Source organism: Hemitrygon akajei, chromosome 15 (assembly GCF_048418815.1).
Source record: "Hemitrygon akajei chromosome 15, sHemAka1.3, whole genome shotgun sequence".
Taxonomy (NCBI): Eukaryota; Metazoa; Chordata; class Chondrichthyes; order Myliobatiformes; family Dasyatidae; genus Hemitrygon; species Hemitrygon akajei.
In genome coordinates this window covers 24,077,403-24,104,753 of record NC_133138.1, presented here as the reverse complement: position 1 = coordinate 24,104,753, position 27,351 = coordinate 24,077,403, and the positions used below count along the sequence as shown (strand labels likewise).

The 27,351-nt window shown below is 40.2% G+C and overlaps 1 protein-coding gene across 1 annotated transcript in view; it reads right to left on the bottom strand.

Moving 5' to 3' along the window:
* Nucleotides 1–750: 750 nt before the first annotated feature.
* The window catches only part of LOC140739206 (vascular endothelial growth factor C-like), a 72,042-nt gene continuing 45,441 nt past the window's right edge, over nucleotides 751–27,351 (bottom strand). The window contains exons 2-7 of the mRNA XM_073067296.1: nucleotides 20,437–20,647; nucleotides 18,286–18,476; nucleotides 17,308–17,459; nucleotides 8,177–8,289; nucleotides 6,014–6,350; nucleotides 751–2,378 (exon numbers count right to left, since the gene is read on the bottom strand). Coding sequence (XP_072923397.1) covers nucleotides 2,261–2,378; nucleotides 6,014–6,350; nucleotides 8,177–8,289; nucleotides 17,308–17,459; nucleotides 18,286–18,476; nucleotides 20,437–20,647 — 1,122 coding nt within the window. The 3' untranslated portion in view covers nucleotides 751–2,260. The remainder of the gene's footprint in view (nucleotides 2,379–6,013; nucleotides 6,351–8,176; nucleotides 8,290–17,307; nucleotides 17,460–18,285; nucleotides 18,477–20,436; nucleotides 20,648–27,351) is intronic.

Here is a 27,351-nt window from a genome sequence, read left to right as displayed (position 1 = left end):
TGAGAGAGAACAGGCTTAAGATAATTGCCCAAAAAAAAGCACATCAAGTTATTTTCTGGAACACAAAACATAAAAGTTTTGCAAGCAGATTCAACAGCAACTTTTGGAAGGAAACAGGAAAATTGTTCAACCAAAGAATTTGGGGGGGAGGGGGTTGAGGAAAAACAGTACTGTGGAACTAATATTCAAAGATGAGCTTGTTAACCATGAAGTCACCATATCCAATGTGGCAGGTCTATCAATTACTAACAACTTCCACTGTTTCAGGTTTGTATCATTTTAGCCATTTTTATGGCATATCAAAAGTGTACGAGTAAAGATGGGGAACTCACAAACCTTTGAGAATAAAATTCAGTTTCATACTCCAGTTTTATAGTGAATGGAAGGATGTAATACACGAAGTAGGAATGTGTAAGAAGCAAAGCTTGACCATTATAGATTATTAATGTAATCTTCCTATTCAGAACTGAAATGATTCCTGTGCTGTATTTTATTTAAATGTCAAAACAATGTTGATGGAAACACAAAATAGGAGCAGGAAAAAGGTCACTTGCCAGTCCATATGATTACGGCTGATCTATCTCAATACCCTATTTGTGTTTTCTTCCTATACCATTTCATGGTATTTCATAAATGCACCACACTGAACATACTGTATATTTTTAAATTTCTCATTTCAGTCCTAAATACTTTACTCTGTAGCCTGATACTGGCCTCCCCACACAAAGGAAGCATCTTTCACGCATGAAGTTACCAGTGTTTTTAAAGATTTATTGGACACATTCCTTTAGGCTTTATGTTCCAGAAACACCCAAGATTGATGTTCAGTATTACTGATCTCAATTACATTGTATCAGGAAGCTACTGACCAAAGGGCAGAATATCTGATAAGGGGAGGGGAAATTTGTGAAGTTTCAACCATGTGGCTGTTGTACATCTTCCCAGTGCTGCTTCTATGGATAATGAGAGATTAGAAAAGAAAGGAAAATATATTTAGCATGACGGTTAACCATTAAGGAATTAAAATGCAATCTTAGATATTTACAGAACCATGGCTTTTTTTTTTAAAAGTGAAGTTTATAATTATAGAATAACCACTAAAATAATTTACTTCCAAAAGGGGCAACTACCATATTAAATAGCTTGATAATTCATGACAAGACTGTGATCACTTTGAAATTTTGTAAAGAGGATGTGGAACTCTCTCTAATCTGTGGAATCTATGCTTCTACACTCTATATTGAAATTAGATGTGGTTTTTAAATAGCCTTTAGAATGTCTATAATGAGAAATGTTACATGGCTGTCTAGATGTATTAATGACTCAAAACATAAGTTAATTAAGTTTCCTCTGTTGAAGGAAGAAATTGTGATAAGCTATTGGTCTTGTTTGAATTGTTAGAGAGAATTGCAGCAGTTTAATAGATTTTGTTACACCCCTGATAATTTAAGTGCATCTCCCATTTCCACTGCATAAATACCTAGTAGCTAATTGCAAATGCACATTACACATGATATGCTGAGTAACATAAATTAACCAACTCAATTTATCGGCCCATTTCTATAGCTGTGCATTATGCTTCAGCCTTTTCCTCCTTTGCTCATTTCATATTCCATGTGCATATAAGGTGTGCTTGGAAAATTGAAGACTTCTCTCAACAGCAATAGTTATGTTGCAATTTATATACTTTAGATTATAAATGTATTTTTGTAAAAGATAAAAGGCTGCAATTTTTTTTGGCTTACAATTGGTGAACTCATGATATTGCTTAAGCTATTTTGCACAGCCATAATGGCATAAAATCAGTATAAGATTTACAAAACATCATATCTATTTCTGAAGCATTAGGACTCATTTCCAGTAGCATAATCTTCCTGTGTCAATAAAAGCATTGTTTTGCATAAAAAATACATTTCATGCCAATAGCTGGTCAATACTAAAAGTCTTTTTTCCCCACAACTGATTCACTCTGTACCATGAACAAACATTAATTAATGGAAACACATTTATCTGGGCATCTGTAATGACATTGGTAATCACACCAATCAATTGTGCGTTATGAAATTGAGCTGAACTTTTTATTCTAAAACAAGGACCAATACCCACTTTGTTCACACTGTCTCAGACACATTTCAGTGCTCAGCATACCTACTAGACTGTAGAATCCAAAAAAAAAAATAAAAGTAGTTTGTAAGTGCTGCAGGCTGGAAAATTAAGTTCTTCATTGATGAAGCAAAGCAAGTTGAAAGCAGTTTGTGCATCAGTCTTCAGTTTGATATTCCTTCATGTATAGTGGGAGGCAACTGCAGACGTAATGACTGAAGTAAAGGCCTGAGTGGCACTGCCTCACTTGGGTTCTGCAAGGCAACCTGTAGCACCTGTTTTAACCCACAGAAGAGAAAATAGATAATTAACATTCTATAAAAGTAATTTGGATCATCCAGATAACTTGTCAATAACACATTTTGAATTATTAACTCTGCACATTTAGACTAATTAATGGCTAGATGTGGTAAATAGAGATAGTTTGAAGGCTGGAAGGTGATTTAAAAATCTGGAAGAGATGCAAGGGAATTGCAAGGTAAAGCTTTTAAAGAGTAGTGTGGCAGTGAGAGTGGGAAACAATCACTTGATTGCTTTGTAAGGGAACTTTAGAATCCAAGACCATCTACACAACCTGCCCCCATCTTAGAACATAGGATATAGGAGCAGATTCAGGCCATTTGTCCCATCAAGTCCGCTCTACCATTTCATCATGGCTGATTCATTTTTCCTCTCAGCCCCAATCTTCTGCCTTACATATACACAAAGACGGCCTCCTCAGCTGCCTGTGGCAACGGATTTAAGAGATTCACCAGTCTATGACTAAATAAATTCCTCCTCATTGCCGTCCTAAAAGGATACCCCTCTGTTCTGAGGCTGTGTCCCCTGGTCTTAGACACTCCCAACAAAGGAAACATCCTTGCCACATCCATTCTATCAAGGCCTTTCACCATTTGATAGGTTTCAATTAGGTCACCCCTCATTCTTCTGAATTCTAGTGAATACATGCCCAGAGTCATCAAATACTCTTCAAAGGGCAAGCTTTTTAATCCTGGAATCATTTTCTTGAACCTCCTTTGAACCATCTCCAGTTTCAGCACATCCTTTCTAAGTTAAGGGGCCCAAAACTGCTCACAGTGCTCCAAGTTTTCCTCATCAGTGTTTTAGAAAGACTCAACATTACATCCTTGCTTTTATATTCTAGTTCTCCTGAAATGAATGCTAACATCACACTTGCTTTCCACACCACAGACTCAACCTGCAAATTAACCTTTAGGGAAACCTGCACAAGGACGCTCAAGTCCCTTTGAATCTCAGTTCTCTGTATTTTCTCTCCATTTAGAAAATAGTCAAGCCTTTCATTTCTTTGACAAAATTGCACAACCATACACTTCCTGACACTGTATTCCATCTGTCATTCTTTGAATCCAAGTCCTTCCTTCTGTAGCCTTTCTACTTCTTCAAGACTACCTGCCCTTCTACCTACCTTGGTATTGTCTGTAAACTTTACAGGAAGTCATCAATTATATCATCCAAATCACTGACATAGAATATAAAAAGAATTGGTCCCAACACAGACACCTGTGGAACACCATTAGTCAATAACAGCCAAAAAGAAAAGGCTCCTTTTCTTCCCACTCTTTGCCTCCTGCCAATCTGCCACTGCTTTATCCATGTTAGAATCTTTCCTGTAATACCATGGGCTCATAGCTTGTTAAGTATCTTCATGTGTGGCGCCTTAACAAACTTCTGAAATTCCAAATGCACAACATACACCGGTTCTCCTTGTCTATCCGACTTGTTACTTCTTCAAAGAATTCCAACAGATTTGTCAGGCAAGATTTTCCTTTGAGGAAACCATGCTGACTGCAGTCTATTTTATCATGTGCCAAGTAGCCCAAAATCTCATCCTTAACAATCGACTCCAACATCTTCCCAACCAGTGAAGTTAGACTATCTGCCTCTGTCCCTTCTTGAAGAGTGGAGTGACATTTGCAATTACACTAACAGTCTTGCACTAATTCTGATTACACTGGACAACAAAGATTTTGCTTTCTGAATACTTTTGGATGTATCATGGATTTTGTGCTGCTGATCTCGAAAATCACCATGAAATTTCCCTATTACATGACATTTTTAAAAAAATAGCCTATATTTGTTATTTGAATTCATAATTCAAGTCAGAATAACTGATGCCAAGATTAAGGAAGGTATATTGTTGGTCCACAAATCAAACAGGTTACCAATGACAGGCAAGTCAGAAAACTTCTAGTGGGACCAGAGAAAATAGCCATTCAAGGATGTTGCTGAAAATTTTCTTGGCAACTACAGAGCACCAAACTATGTGCAGATATTTGACAAGATGCTTCAAGCATACAAAACCATGAAGTTCAACTTGTCACTAAAGATTCATGTTCTGCATTCCATTTAGACTTCTTTCCTGCAAGTCAGTGACACATATAGTGAAAGGTTTTACCAGGACATTGCAGTCAAGGAGAAACAGTATCAGGGCAACTGGAATTGGTTAATGGTGGATGATTATTGTTGGACACTTAAGTGAGAAGCCTCAGACACTGAGCAGAAATTAAAATCATCAGCAAAACATCTTAGCCTGGTTGAACTACTGCAAAGCATCAGCACTGTTATGCAATTAAACACATTATATTCAATAAAAGTTAATTTCTCATTTCTCCAAATTCCTATATGATACAGGTAGTCTGAAATTATATTTGGGTTTAACTACAAGCAGTTTATAACAAACAAAAAAATTCTGAGGAAGCAACACGTTTAAAAAATTTATTGCCAGTGCTATTCTCTTTTGTTACTTTCCAAAATTATATTTTATTTCTTGACAGTGTGGAAGGACGATATCTGGCCCATCAAATCCATGCTGGTTCTCTCCTAACTCCTCCTAATTCACCTATCACCCACTTAGACTAGGTTGCGATTAACTTTCCACTCCATGTATTTATGTTATGGGGTAATAAAAAGAGGACCTTTGGGAGAGGGGGAAAGAATCTGTGTGGACTCTGAAAACACATGCAAATTCCACACAGATAGCACCAGAGGTCAGAATTAAACCCAGATTACTAGAGCTGTGAGATAGTTCACCTGCAGTGCCACTGATCACCCCAATGTCACTCTTCAGGGGCCAGATTTTCCTCAGAATTAATAGTTTCTTTTGTGATAAAGAAAGAATTTTACATTAGAGTGTAGTCCTTCAAGGTGACCTTTTCAAACTTGAAGGTGAATGGCAAGATTCATAGCAGTGAGGAGGAATAGAGGGATCTTGAGGTCCAAATCCATAGATCCCTCAAAGTTGCTGTACAAGTTTACAGAGTGGCTAAAAAAAGGCCTATAGTGTGTTGGCCTTCGTTGGTCGGGAATTCAGTTCAAGAGCCGTGAAGTTACGTTGAAGCTTTATAAAACTCTGGTTAGATCACACTTGGAGTACTGAGTTCAGTTCTGGTCACCTCATTATCGAAAGGATGTGAAAGTTTTAGAGAGGTGTGCGAAAGAGATTTCCCAGAGGCTAGATTAGAGAATTTGTCTCATGTGGAAAGACTGAGTGAGCTAGGGCTTTTTTCCTTATAGCGAAGCAAGATGATGTGACTTAGTAAAGGCATGTAAGATTCTGAGAGGCATAGATAGAGTGGACAGCCTTTTCTCCAGGGTGGCAATGGGCAATACCAGAGGACTTCTATTTTAAGGTGAGTGGAGGAAAGTTAAGGGGAGAAGTCAGAGGTAGGTTAGTGTTCTGACCATTACCTGTTGTTCCTGTTCCTATGGAATCTCAGATACAGTGGCTTTACACTACTTCAAGATTCATTCCCACCATAGAAATACCTAGATCCAATACCGTCTTCAAATATAACTGCTTGTCTTTGAATTTATGTCAATTAATATATTTAAAATTAAAAAGTACTGCAGGTATTAGGCATGAAGAAATGATTAGCTTATCTTTGATCACCTGCATGTCTGTGGGTCGAACTTCTTTCCTTTGCGAAAGCATGAAGCTACTGACTCTGTGCATTCACAGGTGCATTTATCAGTGTTCAAAGGTTGATGTCTTGGGCATTTCTTCCTGCACACGCACTCACAAGCATCTGCGTCCCATTCCTTCTCCGGTTCACATAAGCCTCGGTGCTGCACGTTATTACAGACACATCTGCAGGTGCTCTCATCGAATTCCTTGTTGGGGCCACAGCTTGACGACGAGAGCCTGTTCATGCAGACGCAGCTGCATGAATCTTCATCAAATACCATGTAGGGCCCACAAAAGTCAGGCACTTCACCCTCGTCGTCATCTGTCGAGTCCACAGAAGAGATATTCAATATTTTTAATGTCCACCAGTTCAGATTGACTTTGTTTCAATTTTATTTTTCTTTACTCCCTCCCTTTGCCCTCCCCCTTCCAGTTAAGAGCCAGTGGTGAGCTGTTCCCAGCTTTCAGCAAGCACCTTCCTTTATGTAACAAGTTGGAACAATCCACGGAGGAGTAATCCTTTAGTTATTTCCTCTCTCCATCCTGTGTTTTGTCTCCTAAACCTGTATATCATACGTCCACTAGACGGCATGCCTCACATACAAGCCATTAAAGTAGGATTCAAGGGGGAAAAAATGTTACTACTTTTTTCCCATTTAGTTTATAATTCTGCACTGGAATGACAGATCACCTTTGCTGTGTCTACATTCAGTGCTGTATTACACAATTCATATTGTTTATTTTCATTTAATTAAGTTCTGATAATTGCGGTCATTTATTTTGACTGCAGCATAAATTCCAAGGATACTCCTGAGTATAGTTATTTTATATCTACTGCAGCATGGTGAATATTAATGCCATGTACAGTAATGGGAAGTTTTCTTGTGTATCTCAGTATTACAGAATCTGCTCATTAATTGCATTAATGTTTCAGGAACTTGTTTATTCTATGGAACACAGGGAAATAAGAGCAGAAGTGAGTCACCTGGTTTCTCAATCCTACCTCACCATTCAATATGATCAGAGCCCAAACTCCTGTACTCGTTCCCCATTGTCCTGCTTGGTAGTGATTCGTATAACACAGAAATAGGCCCTTCGGCCCAACTCATCCATATTGACCAAGATGCCCATCTGAGCTGGTACCATTTGTCAGTGCACATGTACCTATAAACCAGGGGTTACCAACCTTTTTATGCCATGAGCCAATATCATTAAACAAGGAACTCTGGACCCCAGGTTGGAAACCCCTGCTCTAAACCTTCTCTATCCATGTATATGTCGAAGTGTCCTTTACATTTTGCCCTTGAACACTTCTTCTGGCAAGAGTTTTGGAGCAAATTGTAGGAGCTCTCGTCTTTTCACATTAGATCCTTCTGCCTTGCTCTCTCCCAGCCACAGTTCTGTCCTCATCCTTTTCAAATCTCTTTGAGGCTCTTGATAAATGACCTAAAGCATAGATAAATTCCCAAGGTCTTTATTGCCTGGAGTGGAGGACAGTGAGGGAAGGTTTGATAGAGGTATACAAAATTATTATAGATAGGGTAATGCAAGCTGCCTTTTCTCCACTGAGACTAGAACTAGGAATTGTGAGTTAAGGGTGAAAAGTGAAATGTTTAAGGGAATCATGAGGGGGAACTTCTTCACTCAGAGGGTAGTGAGTGTGTAGAAATTGAGTAGTGAGTGTGGGTTTGACTTCAGAGAAGTTTGATAAGTACATGGATGGGAGGGGTATGGAGGGCTATGGTCCAGGTGCAGGTTGATGAGATTAGGCAGAATAATTTGGTATGGATTAGATAAGCAAAAGGGCTTGTTTCTGTGCTCTAGTTCTCTATAACTCTCTGTATCCCAGTTCCCACTGGTCTTGTGTCTTAAGTGGACCTGGATATTTACTGTGGCTCCCACAGCCCTGGTATCAATCAGTTCACTCCACAATCCACCCCCATCACACACATCTTGCTTTCTCCATTGACCGATTCGGAACCAACTCTGGTAAATTACCACAGCTCTACTTCTAACTTCTAATTAAGTTCACTAACTTCCTGTGTGGTATCTTTGTGAGCCAGAATCTCCATCCCTTGACAGCACTCCAGGTGAAATACTACCCACAGAAATTATTAAATATACAGATGAATAAAAGTAATTCATAACCTGGTTCTGAATTGCTGGCAACTAAACTGAAGACCTCGTGTGGGGTGACACATCTGCAGTAATGGGGATCCCATGTGAGACCATGTGGACAAGTTTCATTCTCCGTATCGCATCTATGGGGGAGAAACATTCGGAAGTTATCTGCAGGGCACATCATTCTCATTTTCACTTTTAACAGTAAGAGATTATATTGAGAAATGAGAGTTGGCATTCTTACCATTGGGAGGAGTGCCATTTTCCAGACAATCGTAAACCTGATGTCCAGAAGATGTATGAGAAAAATCGACAGGCTATTCACAGCTGGTTGATTGTTGCAAGCCTGCCACTGAAAGAAGGCTAGTGCTTTGCAATACATGTCATTAGCAAAATTTGCAGTCCTCTTTAAATTTTCTTTTTAAAAAGCACTGTGATACTGAAATTGATTCCTGAAATTCACCACTATGCTTGGATCAGCAAATCCATTAAGGTTTATGGCACCACATCAGGAAAGATGCTTTACTCTTGGCATCTTGGGACAATCACCACTAGATGATTGTGATTTAATTCCCATTCATAGTTTACCGTTTACCCTTGTAAACCGAAGAGATCAGAAAGGCTGCAAATCAGATAGTCAATTGCACCCCTTCAGTTTCCGGTCAGTCAGGACAGAATAAAATAGTCTTTTTGTAGAAATGATTGGCACAAAAGAAAAAAAGAAAAACTAGAGTAAATCACTTAGCCACTTATATCTGCTCTTCTATTCAGCATTTGTCTCTACCACCACATTCAAAAATCCTATTCATAGAATATAGAACAAAGAGAATAGGACAGTACAGCACAGGAACAGGCCCTTCAGCCCACAATGTTGTGTTGAACCAATTAAATTAGTAATCAAATGGCCAATTAAGCTAATCCCTTGTGCCTACACAGTATCCATATCCTTCCGTTTCCCTCACCTCCACCTTGAATCTACTCTGAGTCTTCATAATCCTTGTGGGTAAAAAATTCCCAAGATTTACCATGCATTTGTTGAAGAAATTTATTCTCAACTCATTCCTTTCTGCCAGTCAAGTCCTTCACGAAACTAACACTGAATGAAAAATGCAGGTCTCAACTGATAGGAATGCCCTGAGTCAGTTCCTTTCACTCTGATCAACAAGACTTTTTTAATTTTAACAAGTAAGTTCTCAGGCGCTGTTAAGACAAGGTTCATATCCAAAGTTTAAATTTTGTGCTATTACAGTCAAGAAAAAAACAATTTGTTCAGTAGGTCATAAAAAGTATTGCCTTTGGCTAAAATGGATGAAATCAGAATTTGAGCATCCTCTGCAATGTCTGAACTGCCTCTGATAACCACATCCGTTCAATGAAGAAGCCTGTGAAACTCAACATGAATAACCACCAGAAACAGCATCAGAATTCCATTAGGCCAACATAACAATATCTGTCCAAATAAAAACACTCTTTGTTAATGATCCTCTACCAAATTCTGAACAACACTAGCCTTTCAGGGAAAGAAAGTTGAAAGAACATTATGGGTAAATTTTGAAGTTTGCATTCCAAGGTAAGAACTTCAGGTACTGAGTTATACTGACAAACTACCATTTCACTTCCTATATCGTCGATGGTATTGCATCAGATACCACTTTAGCACCACTGTTGCATGTGCATAGCTAATGTTCATTATAGGTAGGGTAAGCAGATTGTTAATTCAGTTGGTATAATTGTAATGTCAACAGTACCTTCCAGCATGACTGGTCAAAAATGACTGCAATTTTAAGTAATATTTTATGGCTTTGAAATTACTTTCAAAGTTCAAAGTAAATTTGTTATCAAAGTACATATATGTCACCATATGCAAAGCTAAGATTCATTTTCTTACTCAATAAAACCATACGGAATCAATGAAAGACTGCACCAACAGGGCAAACAGTGTGCAAAAGACAATTAATTGTGTAAATACAAAAAACAAAGAAAGAAATAATAATAATAATAATAAATAAATATGCAAAAAGTATCAAGAAAAGAACTCTGAGATGAAGAGTTCTTAAAAGTGAGTCCATTAGTTGTGGGAAAAGTTCAGTGATGGGCAAGTGAAATTATCCCCTTTGGTTCTGGAGCCTGATGGTTGAGGGGTAAAAACTGTTCCTGAACCTAGTGATGCAAGTCCTAAGGCTCCTGTACCTTCGTCTTGGTGGCAGAAGCGAGAAGAGAGCATAACCTGAGCGGTGGGGGTCCGTGATGATGAACGCTGCTTTCCTGCAACAACACTCCATGTAGATGTGTTCATTTAAGGGGACTGCTTTACCCATGATTGACTGGGATGTATCCAATACTTTTCCATTCAAGGGCATTTCCATGCCAGGCTGTGATGCAACCAGTCAATATACTGTCCACCAAACAGTGATAGAAGTTTGTCAAAGTTTTAGATGTCATGCTGAATCTTCTTAAACTCCTAAGGAAAAGGAGGTGCTGCTGTGTATTTTTTTGTTATTGCACTTATGTACTGGGCCCAGCACTTGTCCTCTGAAATTATAACACTGATGAATTTAAAGATGCTGACCCTCTCCACCTCTGATCCCTGATATGGACTAGGTTTCATGGACATCCAGTTTCCTTGTCCTGAGCTCAATAATCTGCTCTTTGTCACACTGACATTGAGTTGTTGTAGTACCTCTCAGCCAAAATTTTGAATCTCCTTCCTACATGCTGATTCATCACCACTTTTGATTTGGACTAAGTGGCGTAATCAGCAAACAAATATAGCTTTACATTTTAATTAGTGTTTTTAAGCTATCGCTACAATTATACAATCCTTTGGTAATCTCTTGAATTATTTCAAATTTGTGTGAAAAGGTGTCCCCTGATATCAAACACTAATATTAAATCAAAATATCCCTGTTCTAAACTTATACACACAAAATGCTGGAGGATCTTAGCAGGTCAAGCAGCATCAGTGGAGAGAACAGGCAACATTTTGGGCCGAGTCCTGATGAAGGTTCTTGGCCTGAAACGTTGACTGTTTATTCCTCTCCATTGATGCTGCCAGACCTGCTGAGTTCCTCTAATTTGTGTGTGATGACTCTAGATTTCCAACATTTGCAGAATCTCTTTTGCTTCTTGTTACACTTTCCCACCAGAGGAAATAATTTTCCTCTGCTTAATTTTTCAATCTATTCAGTTATATTTAATAATCCAGTTGGGTCATTTCTCAATCTGCAATGATTTATGGAATATATTATTTCTAAGCAATCTGTCCTTCGCTACCTTAATGTGCCAATGGAAAAATGAGGATACCTCTGAATAGAGTAAAATTATTTTAAGAGGCAATACACACAAAATTATAAGAGGCTTTGATTGAGACAATTGGGGAAAATATCTCAACTTTACCAACAAGATAACTTTCACGATATTGAATACATTAATTTACCATTCTAGCTAAAGTACTGAAGAAAGAAATATTGATAAAAGTGTTTAATTGGGAAGTCAACAAATATTTGAAAATAATTTTTTTTAAAAAGTATGTGGCTAAAATTAACTGGATAGCTTGTTTTGAAACTGAATAGCCATCGTCTTTGATGTAAGGTGGAAAAACTGGAGCATGCTTTGTTAAATTAAATGACTGAAATTCTGAAAATCTCTTCAAAATAATGGATCTACAGAGAAGAATATCACTGTTTTCTCATGTTTTGTTTCACTTCATCGCCATTTCCTGTCAGGGATGTTGTCCAATTCAAATAACTGGGAGAATCTGTTAATTGAGCAAAGAGACCTTTCACAGCAGAACCCATTTGTAAGAAGTTGGCTCTCAGCTGTTTCCTAAACATTCCAAGCTATTTACAGCTGAATATTATTCTCAGAGGAAGAGAGCTGCAGGTCTCCTTCTATCAGTAAAGAAAATCAAGCTATGCAATTAGTAAGAAAGTACAACTTCTCAAGACTGCAAATACAGACGTTGGTGATTTATTATTGCTACTGCTGAGACTAGGCTTGCATTGAAGTTTGGAATTTAACAGAAAAGGGGAGTTCTCTCAAATTTAATGCCCAGCAGCAATCAGGCACACCTATATATCATGTACACATATTAACCATTGAGATCCCACTTAAATTTCGCAGCTTCTGATTTTGACACACTTGTTTGCAGTGATAAAAAAGGTCCTTGAAGCAGTTAGGGCCATTTTCTCAAAGATGCAAAGCAGTTTTTAACAATGAAAATACTCCAACACATTCCTAAACAAATATTTGTGGCTGTTCTTTCACCCAATGCTGAACGAGGAAACAGTCTAGGAGAGGCCAAACATGGAAAGCTGACTTCCTTACACTGATTTTAAGGACTGGCCTCATCAGTCCTGGGATGTCCTCCCCAACGATCCCCTTCATCCTCACAAAAATACTCCTCCACGAGGCCATTGTAAATCTCCCATGAGCAACCTTACCCTTTCTTCAGGAAGGAGACTGACAGGCTCCACCCCGATGTGGCTGAGTTAAACTCCCCTGGGCTGCGGAATGCAAAAGTCAAGTCTCATCATCCCCTGCAGAGACGCGAATTGCAAAAAAAACTCTCCAACTTGAATGTAAGCACATTGGATTTAATGACAATCCTCTAGCCTTGTAGTCAACTTTCATTGCAGGTTTATTTAATTAGCAAACTAGTTTCCCAGCTGCCTGGAATAACATTTTAGAGATGCTAGTTCAAATCCCTCCATGACAACAGCACAATTTAAATTCAGTTAATTATAACAATTATAACAACAGGACTTACTAATGATAATGATAAAACTACCAGTTGACCTAAAGTGCCATCTGTTTCAGCAGTGCCTTTGAAGGGTGAGAAATCCATTGTCCACAGTATATGTGACTGTACATTCAGTGGTCACTTTGTTATGTACCTCTTGTACCTAATGAAATGGCCACTGAGTGTATGTTCATGGTTTTCTGCTGCTGCATCCCATCCACTTCAAAGTTCAATGTGTTATGTGTTCAGAGATGTGGTTACTTGAATTACTGTCACATTCATGTCAACTTGAACCAGTCTGGCCATACTCCCCGACCTCTCACAGCTCTCCCACGCAACTGCTGCTCACTTGATGTTTTTCCTGTAAACTCCAGAGACTGCTGTACATGGAAATCCCAGGAGATCAAGAATTTCTGAGATACTCAAACCACCCTGTCTGGCACCAGCAATCATTCAACGGTCAAAGTCACTTAGATCACATTTCTCCCCCATTCTGATGTTTGGTCTGAACAACTAAACCTCTTGACTATATCTGCATACTTTCATGGATTGAGTTGCTGCTACATGATTGGCTGATTAGATATTTATATTAACAAGCAGCTGTACAGGTGTACCTAATAAAGTGGCCACTGAGTGCACATCTGCTGTAATGCAGTTCACTCTTAAATGCCCTCTGTTATGGTCCAAAACATCATCCAACCCTTCCAGAAATGCTACATTAAAACAAAAAAAAATCACATGACATTAATTGAAGTTACATAATCAGATCTGACAAAGACACTCACGGCTCTGCTGAATTTGCAGTGTGCACATCACAAGTACCTGGGGACTCGGTCCCCTCCCTCCTAACAAGCAGGAGCTTGACGTACTCATGATCATTGAATCATACCTTCCATTTTCCTCCTAGGCAAACCTTGGGTACCTTCTGCCACAACAAAAAGATAGTACATCCAGGGAGGTAGCAGTGTGATATAGAGTTGGGAAACAGAACAGGGAACCCACAATATTAATACCAGAACTCATGAAGTCTCATCATATCAGCTGCTACTGCCCTCCCTCAGTTGAAGCAAGAAACCCTTAAAGCAGTAAGAGTATTTCTGAATGTCCTTTACTGACAGGCCCATTGAACGAGCTTGCCTACTCATGAAGGATATAATTATCAGATCAGTGATGGTACTACTATAACGAATAAATTCCTTTTGCTCTTGTTTTTACTAATCGACTGAGGCAGATGCATGTATCCATTACACACTGGTAGAAGTGACCACCATTTCGTCCCTGTGAAGAGAAGTCTTCTCCTCACATTGAGAGGCATTCTGCAGCACTGTAACAGTCCAAAATGGGATGATCAGGACTAGGCAGTCTTGGGATGCTGTGGACTATTGGCAACACTGGAGACGTACATCACTAGAATCAACAGCCAGCATATCCCTCGCTCCATTCTCACACTGAAACCAGGAGATGAACCATGGTTCGATGAGCAGTGAAGGAAGATTTGTAGCAGCAGTACCAGGCACACCAGCAATTGGAAGTGTCCGCCTGGTGAAGCTGGAACACAGGACTATGTACCATGTAAAAGCAGCTAAGCTTCCCAAAATTTGCAGATCAGATCAACATTCTACAGGCTTACATGCATCCTGTCATGAAAATGATGGACACATGACCTTCTAAGACTATAACATGAAGGCTTTTGCTCCTGAGGTTGGATGAGACGAGAACAAAAGGTCATGGAGTGTTAGGGTGAAAGGGAAACTTGATCATGGTGCAAGTGTGGGATGATCTGCCAGTGGAAGTAGTAGATATGGGTTCAATTACCAATTTTAAGAGATATTTAGATAGATACATGGATGAAAGAGGTATGGAAGGCAATGATCCAAGTCGAGGTAGATGGAGCTAGGCAGAGAAACAAGTCAGCACAGACCAGACAGGCAAAAGGGCCTGATTCTGTGTTGCAGTGTTCAATGCCTCTGTGACAATTAGTTGTTTAATGGTAGGAGGAGGATCCAAGAACTCACCATTCCCAATGGTGGTGGGACATGACACCTAAGTGCTAAAGGCAAGGCTGAAGCATTCACCCATGTTCACTTTGAGGTTCCAAACTGATGATCTACCTCTCTCCCTTCCAAGAACCCTGAAATCACAGAAGCCAGTCTTCAGACAATTTGATTTGTCTCAGGTGATTTCAAGAAATAGTTGAGAGCGCTGAATACAATAAAGGTCACAGGACTAATCTGCTTCCTGGATGTATACTGAAGGCATGTACTCCTCAATCAGCTGTACCTCAGGCTCAGCTATCCCTGTCAACTTCCAACTGTGGCACCTAATCAACAGTATGGAAAATTGCCTAGGTCTGTCCTGTTAACAAGATGCAGACAAACCCATTCACCCATCCAAGAACCTATAATCATCAGCAAAGAGATGGTGGGTATCACTGACAGCACTGTCAAGAGGTATTTATTCACCAATAACTGAGTCCTCAATTAGCAGGCTGGGTATTGACAAGTCAATGCAAATCCAAACATCTTGACAGGCATTCTCCAAACAAGGATCAAAGAGCCAAGTTCCAGATGCAAGATGAAAGTCAATGTCCTTACCATCAATACATCATTTACCTGAGTGTAGCATCAAGGCATTCTGGTAAAATCCAAGTTAACAGGCATCAGGAGAGAAGCTCTCCAATAGTTGGAGCAGTACCTTGCACAAATGAAGATGGTTGTTGTTACGTATGCAAGGAGCAAGAATGGCAATGGTACACACTGGGAAACTTACAGTGTGGGAGCTATGAACTGAAAAAGAAATAAACAGAATTTAAGCATATTCCCCAGTTTCCATTATGGAATTGGTAGTTACGGTTCTGGGTCATTAGATCACTGGATAGGCAACATTACCTGGCTCTGGAGGTGATAAGAGTTCTAGAATGGGCGGTAATTTACGAGGGGAAAGTGCTGTCAGTTCTGGGCAGAGGCCTATCCCTCCTGAAGGCCTGTCCTGGGTTGGACATTTGTCCATGTGTGTGGGAGGGAGGGTGGGAGACAGGAAAAGGCTTAATTTGTTGTTGAGTTTTGTTGCTTGTCGTGTTCCATTTTGTTGTGTTCGGCGTTGCTCTGCCAAACATTCTATGTCTGCACAGGGATATTGTGGTGACATTTGCAGGCTGCCCCCAGCACATCCCCAGTAAGCTGGTTGTTCACACAAACTGACACATTTCACTGTATGTTGTGATGTACACATAGAGTGACACGGTAGCGTAGTGGTTAGCACAACACTTTACCGTGCTGGCGATCCGGGTTCAATTCCCGCCACTCTCTGTAAGGAGTTTGCACATTTTCCCGTGACTATACGGGTTTCCTTTGGGTGCTTCAGTTTCAAAGACATACCAGTTTGTAGGTCCTTGTAAATCAGGGACAGGCAGTACTGCTCAAAGGGCTGGAAAGACCTATTCTGCACTGTATCTCAATAAATAGAAAAGAATTCTGAATCGGAATTAATAAACATTGGAGACCGCTCCTATTTCTCTTGATAAATTATGTATTAAGCCAGCTGCAAATACTTTTAATTCAGGCCAATGTTAAAATAGTTGATGGGTATCCAAAGATGTCATTTGTATTTTGGAAAATGAATCCCAGTGACTCCAGAAGGATGTTTAAATTTGCCATTGATGGGGTCAGGACTAAGCCTGTGGGTTGTCTTTGATCTGCTCGTTCTCGTAACGCTCCATCACATTCCTCCAGTACTGGAGCCGGCTGTTAGCTGCAATGTCCAGTGTCACAGAGCAGCTGAAGCAAAAGGCTGGGGACAGATTTAAAGCTGCATCTTTCTACATATCCACCCTGCATCCCCGATCCACTCAGTTCATTCACAATCAGAAGCTGACGCCCATTACGAGTATGACATGAAATGTGGTACAGTCTTCCCATGTGTGCTGCCATTATGGCTACTGGTATTGTTACAATCTGTAGGATTCTCCAAGCCAAGAATAACCCTGCTATTACAGGGCAGAAATTGATAATAGAACTTAGAAATGTACATGTTCAGGACAGGCTCTTCAGTCAACAATATCTGTGCTGAAGACAATGCCAAATTAAACTACATTGCTTCTGCAGTCTAGAATCCAGATCCCTCCATTCTTTGCATATTCATATGCCTCTTGAACACTATCTCCACTACTACCTCGTACAGCCCGTCCCAGACATCTACACTGTCTGTGTAAAATAAACATGCCCCTTATCCCCTGACCCCTTGCTAGATAGGACCACATGAATCCTGACGTCCCGATGAAGGGTTTTGACCCAAAATACTAACTGCTTATTCCCCTCCGCAGATGCTGCCTGACCAGCTGAGTTCCTCCAGCATTTTAAATGTGTTGTTCTGGGTTTCCAGTATCTGCAAAGTCTCTTGTGTCCACATGAATTCTTACCTGTTTGGGAAAACGTGAAAAGAACGTCTGATAATGGAGTGGGTATGTCCAAAGATGTCTCGCTTGGGCTGGCAGCTACAGGCAGTGTGATTGATGAAGCTGATTACCACTGGCTTGGAAAGTCCCACTTGTGGTATTGTTATCTCCATCAACTACAACGGATAAAAAAAAACTATTAGCTTTTTTTATGGTCTTGAACATAATTTTTAATTTGAGCTTCAGTGAGAAATTAATAGCAGGAGCCTGAAGATACACACACACAACATTTAGGAACAGCTTCTTCCCCTCCGTCATCAGATTTCTGAATGAACCAACATATGAACAATACCTCACTACTTAATTACTTCTTATTTAATTTAATTTTATATATATTTCTTATTATAATTTATAGTCTGTTTTTATGTATTGAGCTGTACTGCTACCACAAAATTCATTATATATATCAGTGATATTAAACCAGATTAGACAATAGACAATAGGTGCAGGAGTAGGCCATTCGGCCCTTCGAGCCAGCACCACCATTCAATGTGATCATGGCTGATTATCCACAATCAGTACCCTGTTCCTGCCTTCTCCCCATATCCCTTGACTCTGCTATCTTTAAGAGCTCTAACTAACTCTTCCTTGAAAGCATCCAGAGAATTGGCCTCCACTCCCTTCTGAGGCAGAGCATTCCACAGATCCACAACTCTCTGGGTGAAAAAGTTTTTCCTCAACTCTGTTCTAAATGGCCTACCCCTTATTCTTAAACTGTGGCCTCTGGTTCTGGACTCCTCCAACATCGGGAATTCTACTCTCTAGCACACTGAAATTAAATTAAAATTGCCCATATTCTTAGATATGCCATTTCTTTACGTGTGCTTTTTCTTTGGATGAAAGCTCCCTACTTCTTTATTGCTGTTAATAGGACATGTATAAATCTTTCCAACAGGCAGGTTGAGCTACGAAAGTCTTCAAAACCAAATAAAAGTTACTTACTGTCTTACTGACGAAGGATGTGCTGACGTTTACACACGCTAGTCCTTCGCTGTTGCAGCAGCCTCCACATCTGTGGACAGACACACAGGGAGGTTTGTAGAACTTGTTTGTTGCAGTCCCAAGCTCCTTCCCCAAATCCAAGCACACTTCTCTAGGCTTACACTGAGTCTTTTCCCATTCAAGTTCAATATCTGTCAAATGATTTGGTTGAGTTATTAGTTGGTTTTGAAACATGCATTTAAATAAAGGATACTTACAACAGCAGAAAGCTTGCACCGAGTAAGAGCTATTGGACGGTTGGGAATTAGTAGGGAAACTGGCTACAGTTTAAACAAACACCCTATTTGTTCTATGGTTGTTGGGTTTTCAAGTATTTTCACAAAACTCCCAGTTTTGTAAGCTAGTCTAGCAGTACTTTTGTTCTGCTTTACCGGGATACTTTGTATTGTAATAATAATGACGTTTCAGGCATACTCATTAGGTGTAAAGACGTTTGATTCTCTTTTTCATTTTGCGATTTTGCTCTAGTTTGAAACACTTCCAGTGCATAATTATCTGCTCTATAATTTAATACATTCATCGTGTTTGACAGAAAGTCAGATTTACAGGTTTTATTTCAAATGGCATTTACTCTAAATTTTGCCTTCATGCAATTTAAATTTATTTCTAATTTTATGTCATACTTCATACCATCTCCAAAGAATGCTGAGGTACTCTAAATGCAGCTGTTAGCTGGCCCTCATTTTCATTCATATAACGGTATAGTACAGGAACAGTCCATTTGGCCTACAACGTCAGTGCAAAGCATGGAGCCAAATCTATATCTATATCTATATCTTGTTATTCCCTGCATATTCACGTGTCTACCTTAAAGCCTCCTAAACACTGTTGTATCTGCCTCATCTATTGGTTTATAGGATATCTCAGCGTGTCTCATCCAGTAACTGTAGAGAAATGTAGCCTGTATTTGTGCACCCTTTATCAGGATAGCCTAATAAATGGGGATCTGAGGAAGATGGAAGAACATCAATCTAGTAATATCTTTCAATTCCACAGTGTGGACGATCACCAGAGATGACGCTGCATGACTTGTCTTTTCTGCTTCTGCACTATTATCAGTTCCAGCTTTTAGATGGAGGGTGCCTGTCCTCTCAAGTGAAATTTAAAAGCTCTACAATGCCATTTTTAAAATTTGAGTTTCAGTGCAGAATAGGCCCTTCCGGCCCTTCGTGCTAGACGGACTAGCAACCCCCAATTTAACCCTGGCCCAGTCACAGGACAATTTACAATGCCCAATTAACCTACTAACCGGTACATCTTTGCACTGTGGGAGGAAACCGGAGCACCCAGAGGAAACCCATGCGGTCACGGGGAGAACGTGTAAACTCCTTACAGGCAGTGGCAGGAATTGAACCCAGGTTACTGGTACCGTAAAGCGTTGTGCTAACCACTCTGCTACCATTTAAAGAAGAGCAAGGATTTCTCCTGGGATTTTGGCAGGTGTTTACTCTTCAGCCAGCTTCAAACATTCAGTCTCAGATTGCTGTTTGTGGGATCATGGTGTGAGTCCAAAGTTGGAGAGCCGATGCCTGCACGCCTGAGAATTCAGGGACAAGGACTGAACGCCCAGGGCTGGCCTGTCCTGGGATTGGAGGCCTGTGTGTATGTGTGAATGGGTTTTGTTTTGCCATGTGCTGTTCTCATTGCTGGTGCTTGCGTTGTTCCGTGGAACACTGTGGGCATGCTATCTAGGTATCAGAATGTGTAGTCACACTCACGGGCTGCCCCCAATACATCCTAGGGTGTGCTGGATGTTAACACAAATGACACATTTCACTGTATGTTTCGATATACATGTGATAACTAAATCTGAATCTGAATCTAAAATTAGCTGTTTCATTCCCCTACATCATGACTTTGCTGCAAAACAAAACTGGGACATCCTGACTACTTTGTAGATCGAAAGAAAAATATGGAGGAGACCAAGGATCTGAAATAAAATCAGAAAATGCTAAAAGGTTTTAATTAGGAATGTTGACCATGTTTCTCTCTCCAGATTCTGCCTGACCTGATAAGTATTTCCAGCATTTTCTGCTCTTATTTCCTAAACTTACTGGATCTCATAGTAAACAAAGCCTCATTGTTCCTCACTTTTTAAATCTTCTTCTTTCCATAACACTGTAAATGCCGCTGCCTCCTTCCATTCCGCTTCTTCAGTCCCTCTCCGTGCATGCTTCATCACGGAGGATTTCCTCTGCAGGCACTCGTGGATCTTCCTGTACTCTGGGTAGAAGATGTCCATTAGCTCCGTGATGCTGGACGCAGACCTCAGCTGGTCCTCCAGTTCGCTGGTGGCCTGGCTCTGGAACAAAGAGAACACAATGAATTGACCACCGATAGAGAGGAGAAGGCAAGGAGCAGTATATAACCCTGGGAGCAAATTGGAGATGTTATCTCATGCATTCCTCTTTAAAACTCCTGTAGTCAAGCAAATTCATAGCCCAGGTACCTGGAAGCAGCTTCATTTTAGATAAAGCCCCTTAGTTCAAGTAGTTCCAATCATGGCTGCAGAGACCTGTGGGGCAGTGTATGTGAGTATATTTCAAGCTGAGATAGATGGATTTCCAATTAGTAAGTAAATCAAAGTGTCATGAGAAAGATCAAGAAAGTGCAAGAGGGATGCTGGATTAGGCAGGGTCATGCTGAATGACAGAGAAGGTTCGAGAAGCTGTATGGCATAGTCCTTTTTATAAACACAAGAGATTCTGCAGATGCTGGAAATCCAGAGGCACAAACACAAAATGCTGGAGGAACTCAACAGGTCAGGTATCATCTTTGGAGAACATACATACTGCGTAACCTGTGTAAATGGTTGTTCCTCTACTTCTTTTTATGGTCTCATGAAAGGATTAGGCTTGCAGTGGCAGCACAGAGCAGTTGAGTTAAAAACAACTGTTTAAACAATTGTTAAAACAACAGTTGAGTTTAAACAACACAGTAGTTTAAAAGCTAGGACAAATACTAAATGAGTAGGTAAGACATATCAAAACATTGTATCATTCAGGGTGGTGGGAGGAGATATGACTCTACCAAGGGAAGTGTGAGGAGCTCCTTCTCTCTGCTAGCCTGCAGGTCACCCTCGGGCAAGGTGTAGCCCACCCCACCCCCCCACCTCCAATCAGGGTCACATGAAGCCATGGGAGCAGGTGGTGGATGGTCGTATGAGCAGCCAGTGCATATCACAAGTCCTGGTGATGCGACCACTGACACCAGGCAAAAACCTCTGAAGAGTATTGATAATGGCTGGGGTCACCCATCTTGTAATGGCACTGCCTAGAAAAAGGCAATGGCAAACGACTTGCGTCAAAAAAATTTGGGAAGAACAATCATGGTCATGAAAAGACCATGATCACCCACATCATACAACATGGCACATAATGATAATCACCCTTATCATTCAAAGTTTATATAGCTACTGGGAGATGAGTTGACAGCACCCAGGCGCCACATCTGGAGGAAAGTGACTTAAGTGCAGACTGCTCCTCATGTTAGTGAGGAGCAATATATAAAAAGGGAAATGAAAGAGAGGAGGGAAGGTAAAAACAGCAAAGTGGAGAGCACAAGGTGGTTAAGTGATAGGTGATTATTAGCATGAGATGACAAGAGATGTAACCAGATAACTAAAATCATAACCTGCATAACATTAATGAAAGGGTTCAGAGGGTTGGGGTAGATGTTGCAATTACGTGAGGGGTGGGGAAGTAGGAAAAGAATCAAAAAATGAACAAGTTCCAGAAGAATGTGAAGAACTAAAGCAGGTCAACAAATGTGCAATCTCTATTGGCAGCACCAAGGGTGAAAGATGATTTCCACACAAACAAATCTTTTCCCGTCCCCTCACTCTTGGACTTTCCATCAAACATTGACGGGACTTCCAGCCAATAAGAAAAGATCAGCTAAGGTTCATTCCTTCAGTTAGTGTAAAGCCATAAGGTTGCAATGTGACTTTATTTAGAGTTAAAGTGTGGACCAACAAACCAAACTGCCTAGCAACCCACCTATCAAATACCAGCCTAATCACAGGATACTTTACAATGGATATCACAGGATAACCTACTAACTGGTAGGTCTTTTGGACTGTGGGAGGAAACTGGAACTCGTGCAGGAAACGTACACGGTTCAATGGGGAGAATATACAAATTCCTTACAGATGGCGCCAGGACTTAACTCCAAATTCATGAACATCTCAATCTGTAATAACATTGCAGTACCTGCTATGCGACCTGCGGCACCCACTTTAATGAGACTATGTACAGCTATAAGTATGCAAGCACCAATGAAGATTTTATGCACTGGTATTTTAAAATATTTCCCCAATTAAAATAGATGAGAAAACAACTTTATTTGTTGCATGAACATCGAAGCACACAGTGAAATGTTTTGTTCACGCCAGTGACCAACACAGACCAAGGATATGATGAGGGCAGCCTGCAATTGTCGCCATGCTTCCGGCACAACATAGCATTCCCACAATTCACTGCTGCTCACCTGTACAACTTTAGAATGTGGGAGGAAACCAGAGCACCAGGAGGAAACCCATGCACTCATGGTTAAGTTTCTGCAGTAGCCTTTTAACTAATAACCTGGCAAAATACACAAGAAATGACCTCTTTTACCCTCTCCACAAGGCTGCAAAAAGAGCAGTATTAGTTCTCGATCCAGAGATGGAAACATAAGGTAACAGATCTCAGAATAGCCCTGGATTTTGGTCCAATAACTTTATGACACCACTGGATATTTATGAATTGCTTATGTTCATATAAAATTTTAATCTGAAAACTTAAAAGCTTACACAGTAGTTTGAGATGCAAAAATCATTCAAGTTTAGAATCCATTAAGAGCCAGTCAGTTGACATTAAACAAATGTCTGATGGTCAGTATTCTGTAATGAATGGGGCCAAGAGCAAACAGAGGCTGGAATGAAGAGTAAAGGATTTGCCAAAAACATTTTCACTGATAATGCCTCTTTTTATGGGTTCTCTAGTCACAGAGTCCAAGTAACTACAGTAATAAAACAGGGAAATGGGAAAAAAGATGGGGGATGGAACAAGTTGGATGATAGAAATATAGAACACTTATGCTTAAAAGTGGCCATTCAGCCCATTGAATCTATGTTGGCTCCCAATCAAACAAACCAGTCAACCCCATTCCTTTTGCCTTTATTGGGACTGCTGCAAGTTAACTTCCATTAGGCAGCTAAATAAATTCTGTTTTGAAAGCCCTGACTGATCTTTGCAAAGAGAGAGGTCTGGATTTTAGTCTCTGAAATAAAACCCATCATGCTATATATTTTTCCCATCATATTAAACACCTTCCGTGGTCCTTGGACCACCTACTGTTCAGTACAAATTCCCCTTATCCAGTCAGAGCACTTCATGATCTTGCTCACCTTCATCTAGTCCAGACGTTCCCAACTATTTTTATGCCATGGAGCCTTACTATTAACCGAGGTGTCCGTGGACCCCAGGTTGGGAGCCGCTGATCTAGTCCCTTCTCAACCTACTTTGCTTTAAGGGTTTGCTTCAGAAAAGTCGACACATACTTTTTTTGTGCTGTAAGTTTATAAGCATGATCGTCATTTTTGGGAGTAATTTACTTTCTTGTTTCCAGAGCATAATAGTTCCCTTCTGATTTTTACACCCTATGACAATGGCAGTGTAATTATACTTAATTATAATTATACTGTTTGTATAACTATGCCCTTATCAGAGACAGGCCTTTGACTATGAGAGTGACAGACCCTTCAGATGTCCTACTAAGATTAAAGTTAAGATCAGCTTAATTTGTCACACGTACATTGAAACATCAAAAGAGGAATTTAAAGAGGAACATCAAATGCGTTGTTTGCATCGAAAACGAACACAATCTGAGATGGGGGCAGCCCGCACCTGTCACCACACTTCCGGTGCCAACATAGCATGCCCAGAAGTCACTAACCCTAACCTGTACATCTTTGGAATGTGAAAGAAGAGAGGAGCACCCATGGGAAACACACCAGGTCACAGGGAGAACATTCAAACTTCTTACAGCAGTGGGAATTGAACATTTGTCTTTTGATCTTTGGCACTAACATGCTACTGGACCACCCTATGTAAATATAAGTACTACTATATAAATGATTATTCTATAAAAACACGGTCCTATTATAAAATTCTCACAATAGTGGTGTGTCTTAGGTGGAACTACTTTGACTTAGTTGCTGGAATGTTATAGCATGTGACTAACTCATCCCAGACTATAGCTTTTTTAACGTTAAGCTGACAAACTCTGTGGTAGTTTTAGAACCGAGATGAAGAACAACTTCTTAGTTGGGGAGGTAAATCTGTGGAGTTCATTGCCACAGGCAGCTGTGAAGTCCAAATCATTGGGTATTTTTAAAGCAAAGGTTGATAGATTCTTTACTAATAAGGACATCAAAGGTTATGGGGAGAAGGCAGAAAATGGGGTTGAGAGGGAGAATAATTCAGCCATGATTGAATGGTGGAACAGACCCGATGTTTCAAATGGCCTAATTCTGTTCCTATGTTTTATGGTCCCTCTTTTATAATTTATCACTGAAAACCATCATCGATGAAGTGTTTCAAGAAGGTTGTTCACTGCCTTCTGCTCATGGGCAATTAAATACCATCCTTCTCCCCAACACCAACCTCTCAGCTCATTAAGTGAAAGAAAGGCTCACACTGTGACAGATGTTGGTAGCATTATCTCTTCTGAGAGAGAAGACTGCACTTTCAATATCCACTTTATTCTCTCCTGAGAGAATGCTGGACTCACAGAGATGCTGTTTTATGCATAAACTGACCTCAGTCTTCAGCTAGTGTTAGGAAAATTCCCCAGGTGATCTAGTGATTTACTGCCCCTGCAGCTGCTTGAAGCTCACTTCCTTGCAAATCTGTTTCCACGTTTCCTGAACACCAACACTGACTAAACCTCAGGAGAAGTTTACTATGTATAATGTGCTTTGATGTAGGCAGTGAAAGTTGGTAAATAAATGCAAATGCTTTCTCTGCAAATCCCAACCTTATTGCTTGAGCAAAGATGACCTCGGGAAAAATGTAGTCAAAGCAAGTTCAGTTTTAATGAAGTATTTACTTGGCTGCAGAAACAAATTCCCTGTCAACGTGATGCTGGATCTACATTTTTTGGCATTTGTCAGTTGCAGTGACACCATCCTTTACATTGACTGTCCCTCAGACCTCCGTGGGGATCAGAATGACTGGACGTCTGAACAACTGGGAGATCGTAATGGCACAATAGCAGTCAGTGTCTTGGCTTTGATCACCAGAAAGAGCATCAGTGCCAAAATGTACAAGGAGTTACCTTCAAACTCCATTCCGACATCATGTTAGAGCCAATGACTATACAGCGTCTTCAGTTTAATTGCATAACATCACTCTTGATGTAAACATTATTAGCATATTTGGTCAAACTTATGGCCCCTTATTTGGAATTCTAATGCTGAAATGATCAAGTTCCTAAAGATATATATTTTCATTTATTTTTTTAATAAATCTATAGAATATAGTCATAGAACGCAACAACGCAGAAACAGGCCTGTCAGCCCATCTAGTCCATGCTGAACCATTATTCTGCCCATTACTATTGGTCTGCACCTGGACCATAACCCTCCATACTCTTCCCATCCATGTACCAACCCAAGATTATCTTACATATCGAAATCAGTCCTGGATCCACCACTTCTGCTGGCAGCTCGTTCCACGCTCTCACCACAGTACGAGTGAAGAAGCTCCCCTTCAGGTAAGGCAAGACAGCAACTATACTTCATTAGGAGTTTGAAGAGATTTGGTATGTCAACAAATACATTCAAAAACTTCTATAAATGTACCGTGGAGACCATTCTGACAGGCTGCATCACTGTCTGGTATGTGGGGTGGGGGGGGGGCGCTACTGCAAGGGACCGAAAGAAGCTGCAGAGGGTTGTAAATTTAGTCGGCGCCATCTTGGGTACTAGCCTACAAAGTACCCAGGACATCTTAAAGGAGTGGTGTCTCAGAAAGGTAGCATCCATTATTAAGGACCTCCAGCACCTGGGGCATGCACTGTTCTCCCTGTTACCATCAGGTATCAGATACAGAAGCCTGAAGGCACACAATCAGCGATTCAGGAACAGCTTCTTCCCCTCTGCCATCTGATTCCTAAAGGGACATCGAGCCTTTGAACACTACCTCACTTGTTAAGTATATATTATTTCTGTTTTCTGCACAATTTTTAATCTATTCAATATACATCTACTGTTATTTATTTATTTATTTATTCTTCTTCTATATTATGTATTGAATTGAACTGCTGCTGCTAAGTTAACAAATTTCACGACACATGCCAGTGATAATAAACCTGATTCTGATTCAGGGTTTCCTTAAACACTTCACCTTTCACCTCTAGTTCTAATTTCACCCATTCTCAGTGGAACAGGCCTGCTTGCACTTACCCTATTGATACCCCTCATAATTTTTATAACTCTAGTAAATCTCCTCTCATTCTCCGACATTCTAGGGAATAAAGTCCTAACCTATTCAACCTTTCCCTACAACTCAATAACTATTAATGTTGCACTATCAGCTGTACTTTAGCCTGGTATAGAGGAGATAACATCAGCTTTTAAAGTCAGATTTAACTCCCACTTTGAATATTCTTACCACAGTACTAACCAAGTAGTGTATTCTTCAGCTTGTGTATGAAGTCTCGGTGACTATGGAAAATGGCTGCACTTCTAGTAAGGATTATCTCTGAGACCATGTTGGCGTGACAACATCTGGTCTCCCTTTGTGCAAGAATGGGGGAGAATAAACACGCGTTATTTAGCCTTTAGGTTCACTAATTTAAAGCAGGACACACGTCTATGTCATTATTTGAACAAATCACTGCTAAACAGCACCACTTCCACTGCTAATTGATAACAGACGGAACAACACAAGCTAGGAGCAAATCTTTGATTGACGAAGCAGCTCAACTTTTATAGCTCTGCAGCAAAACACTTGCACACGT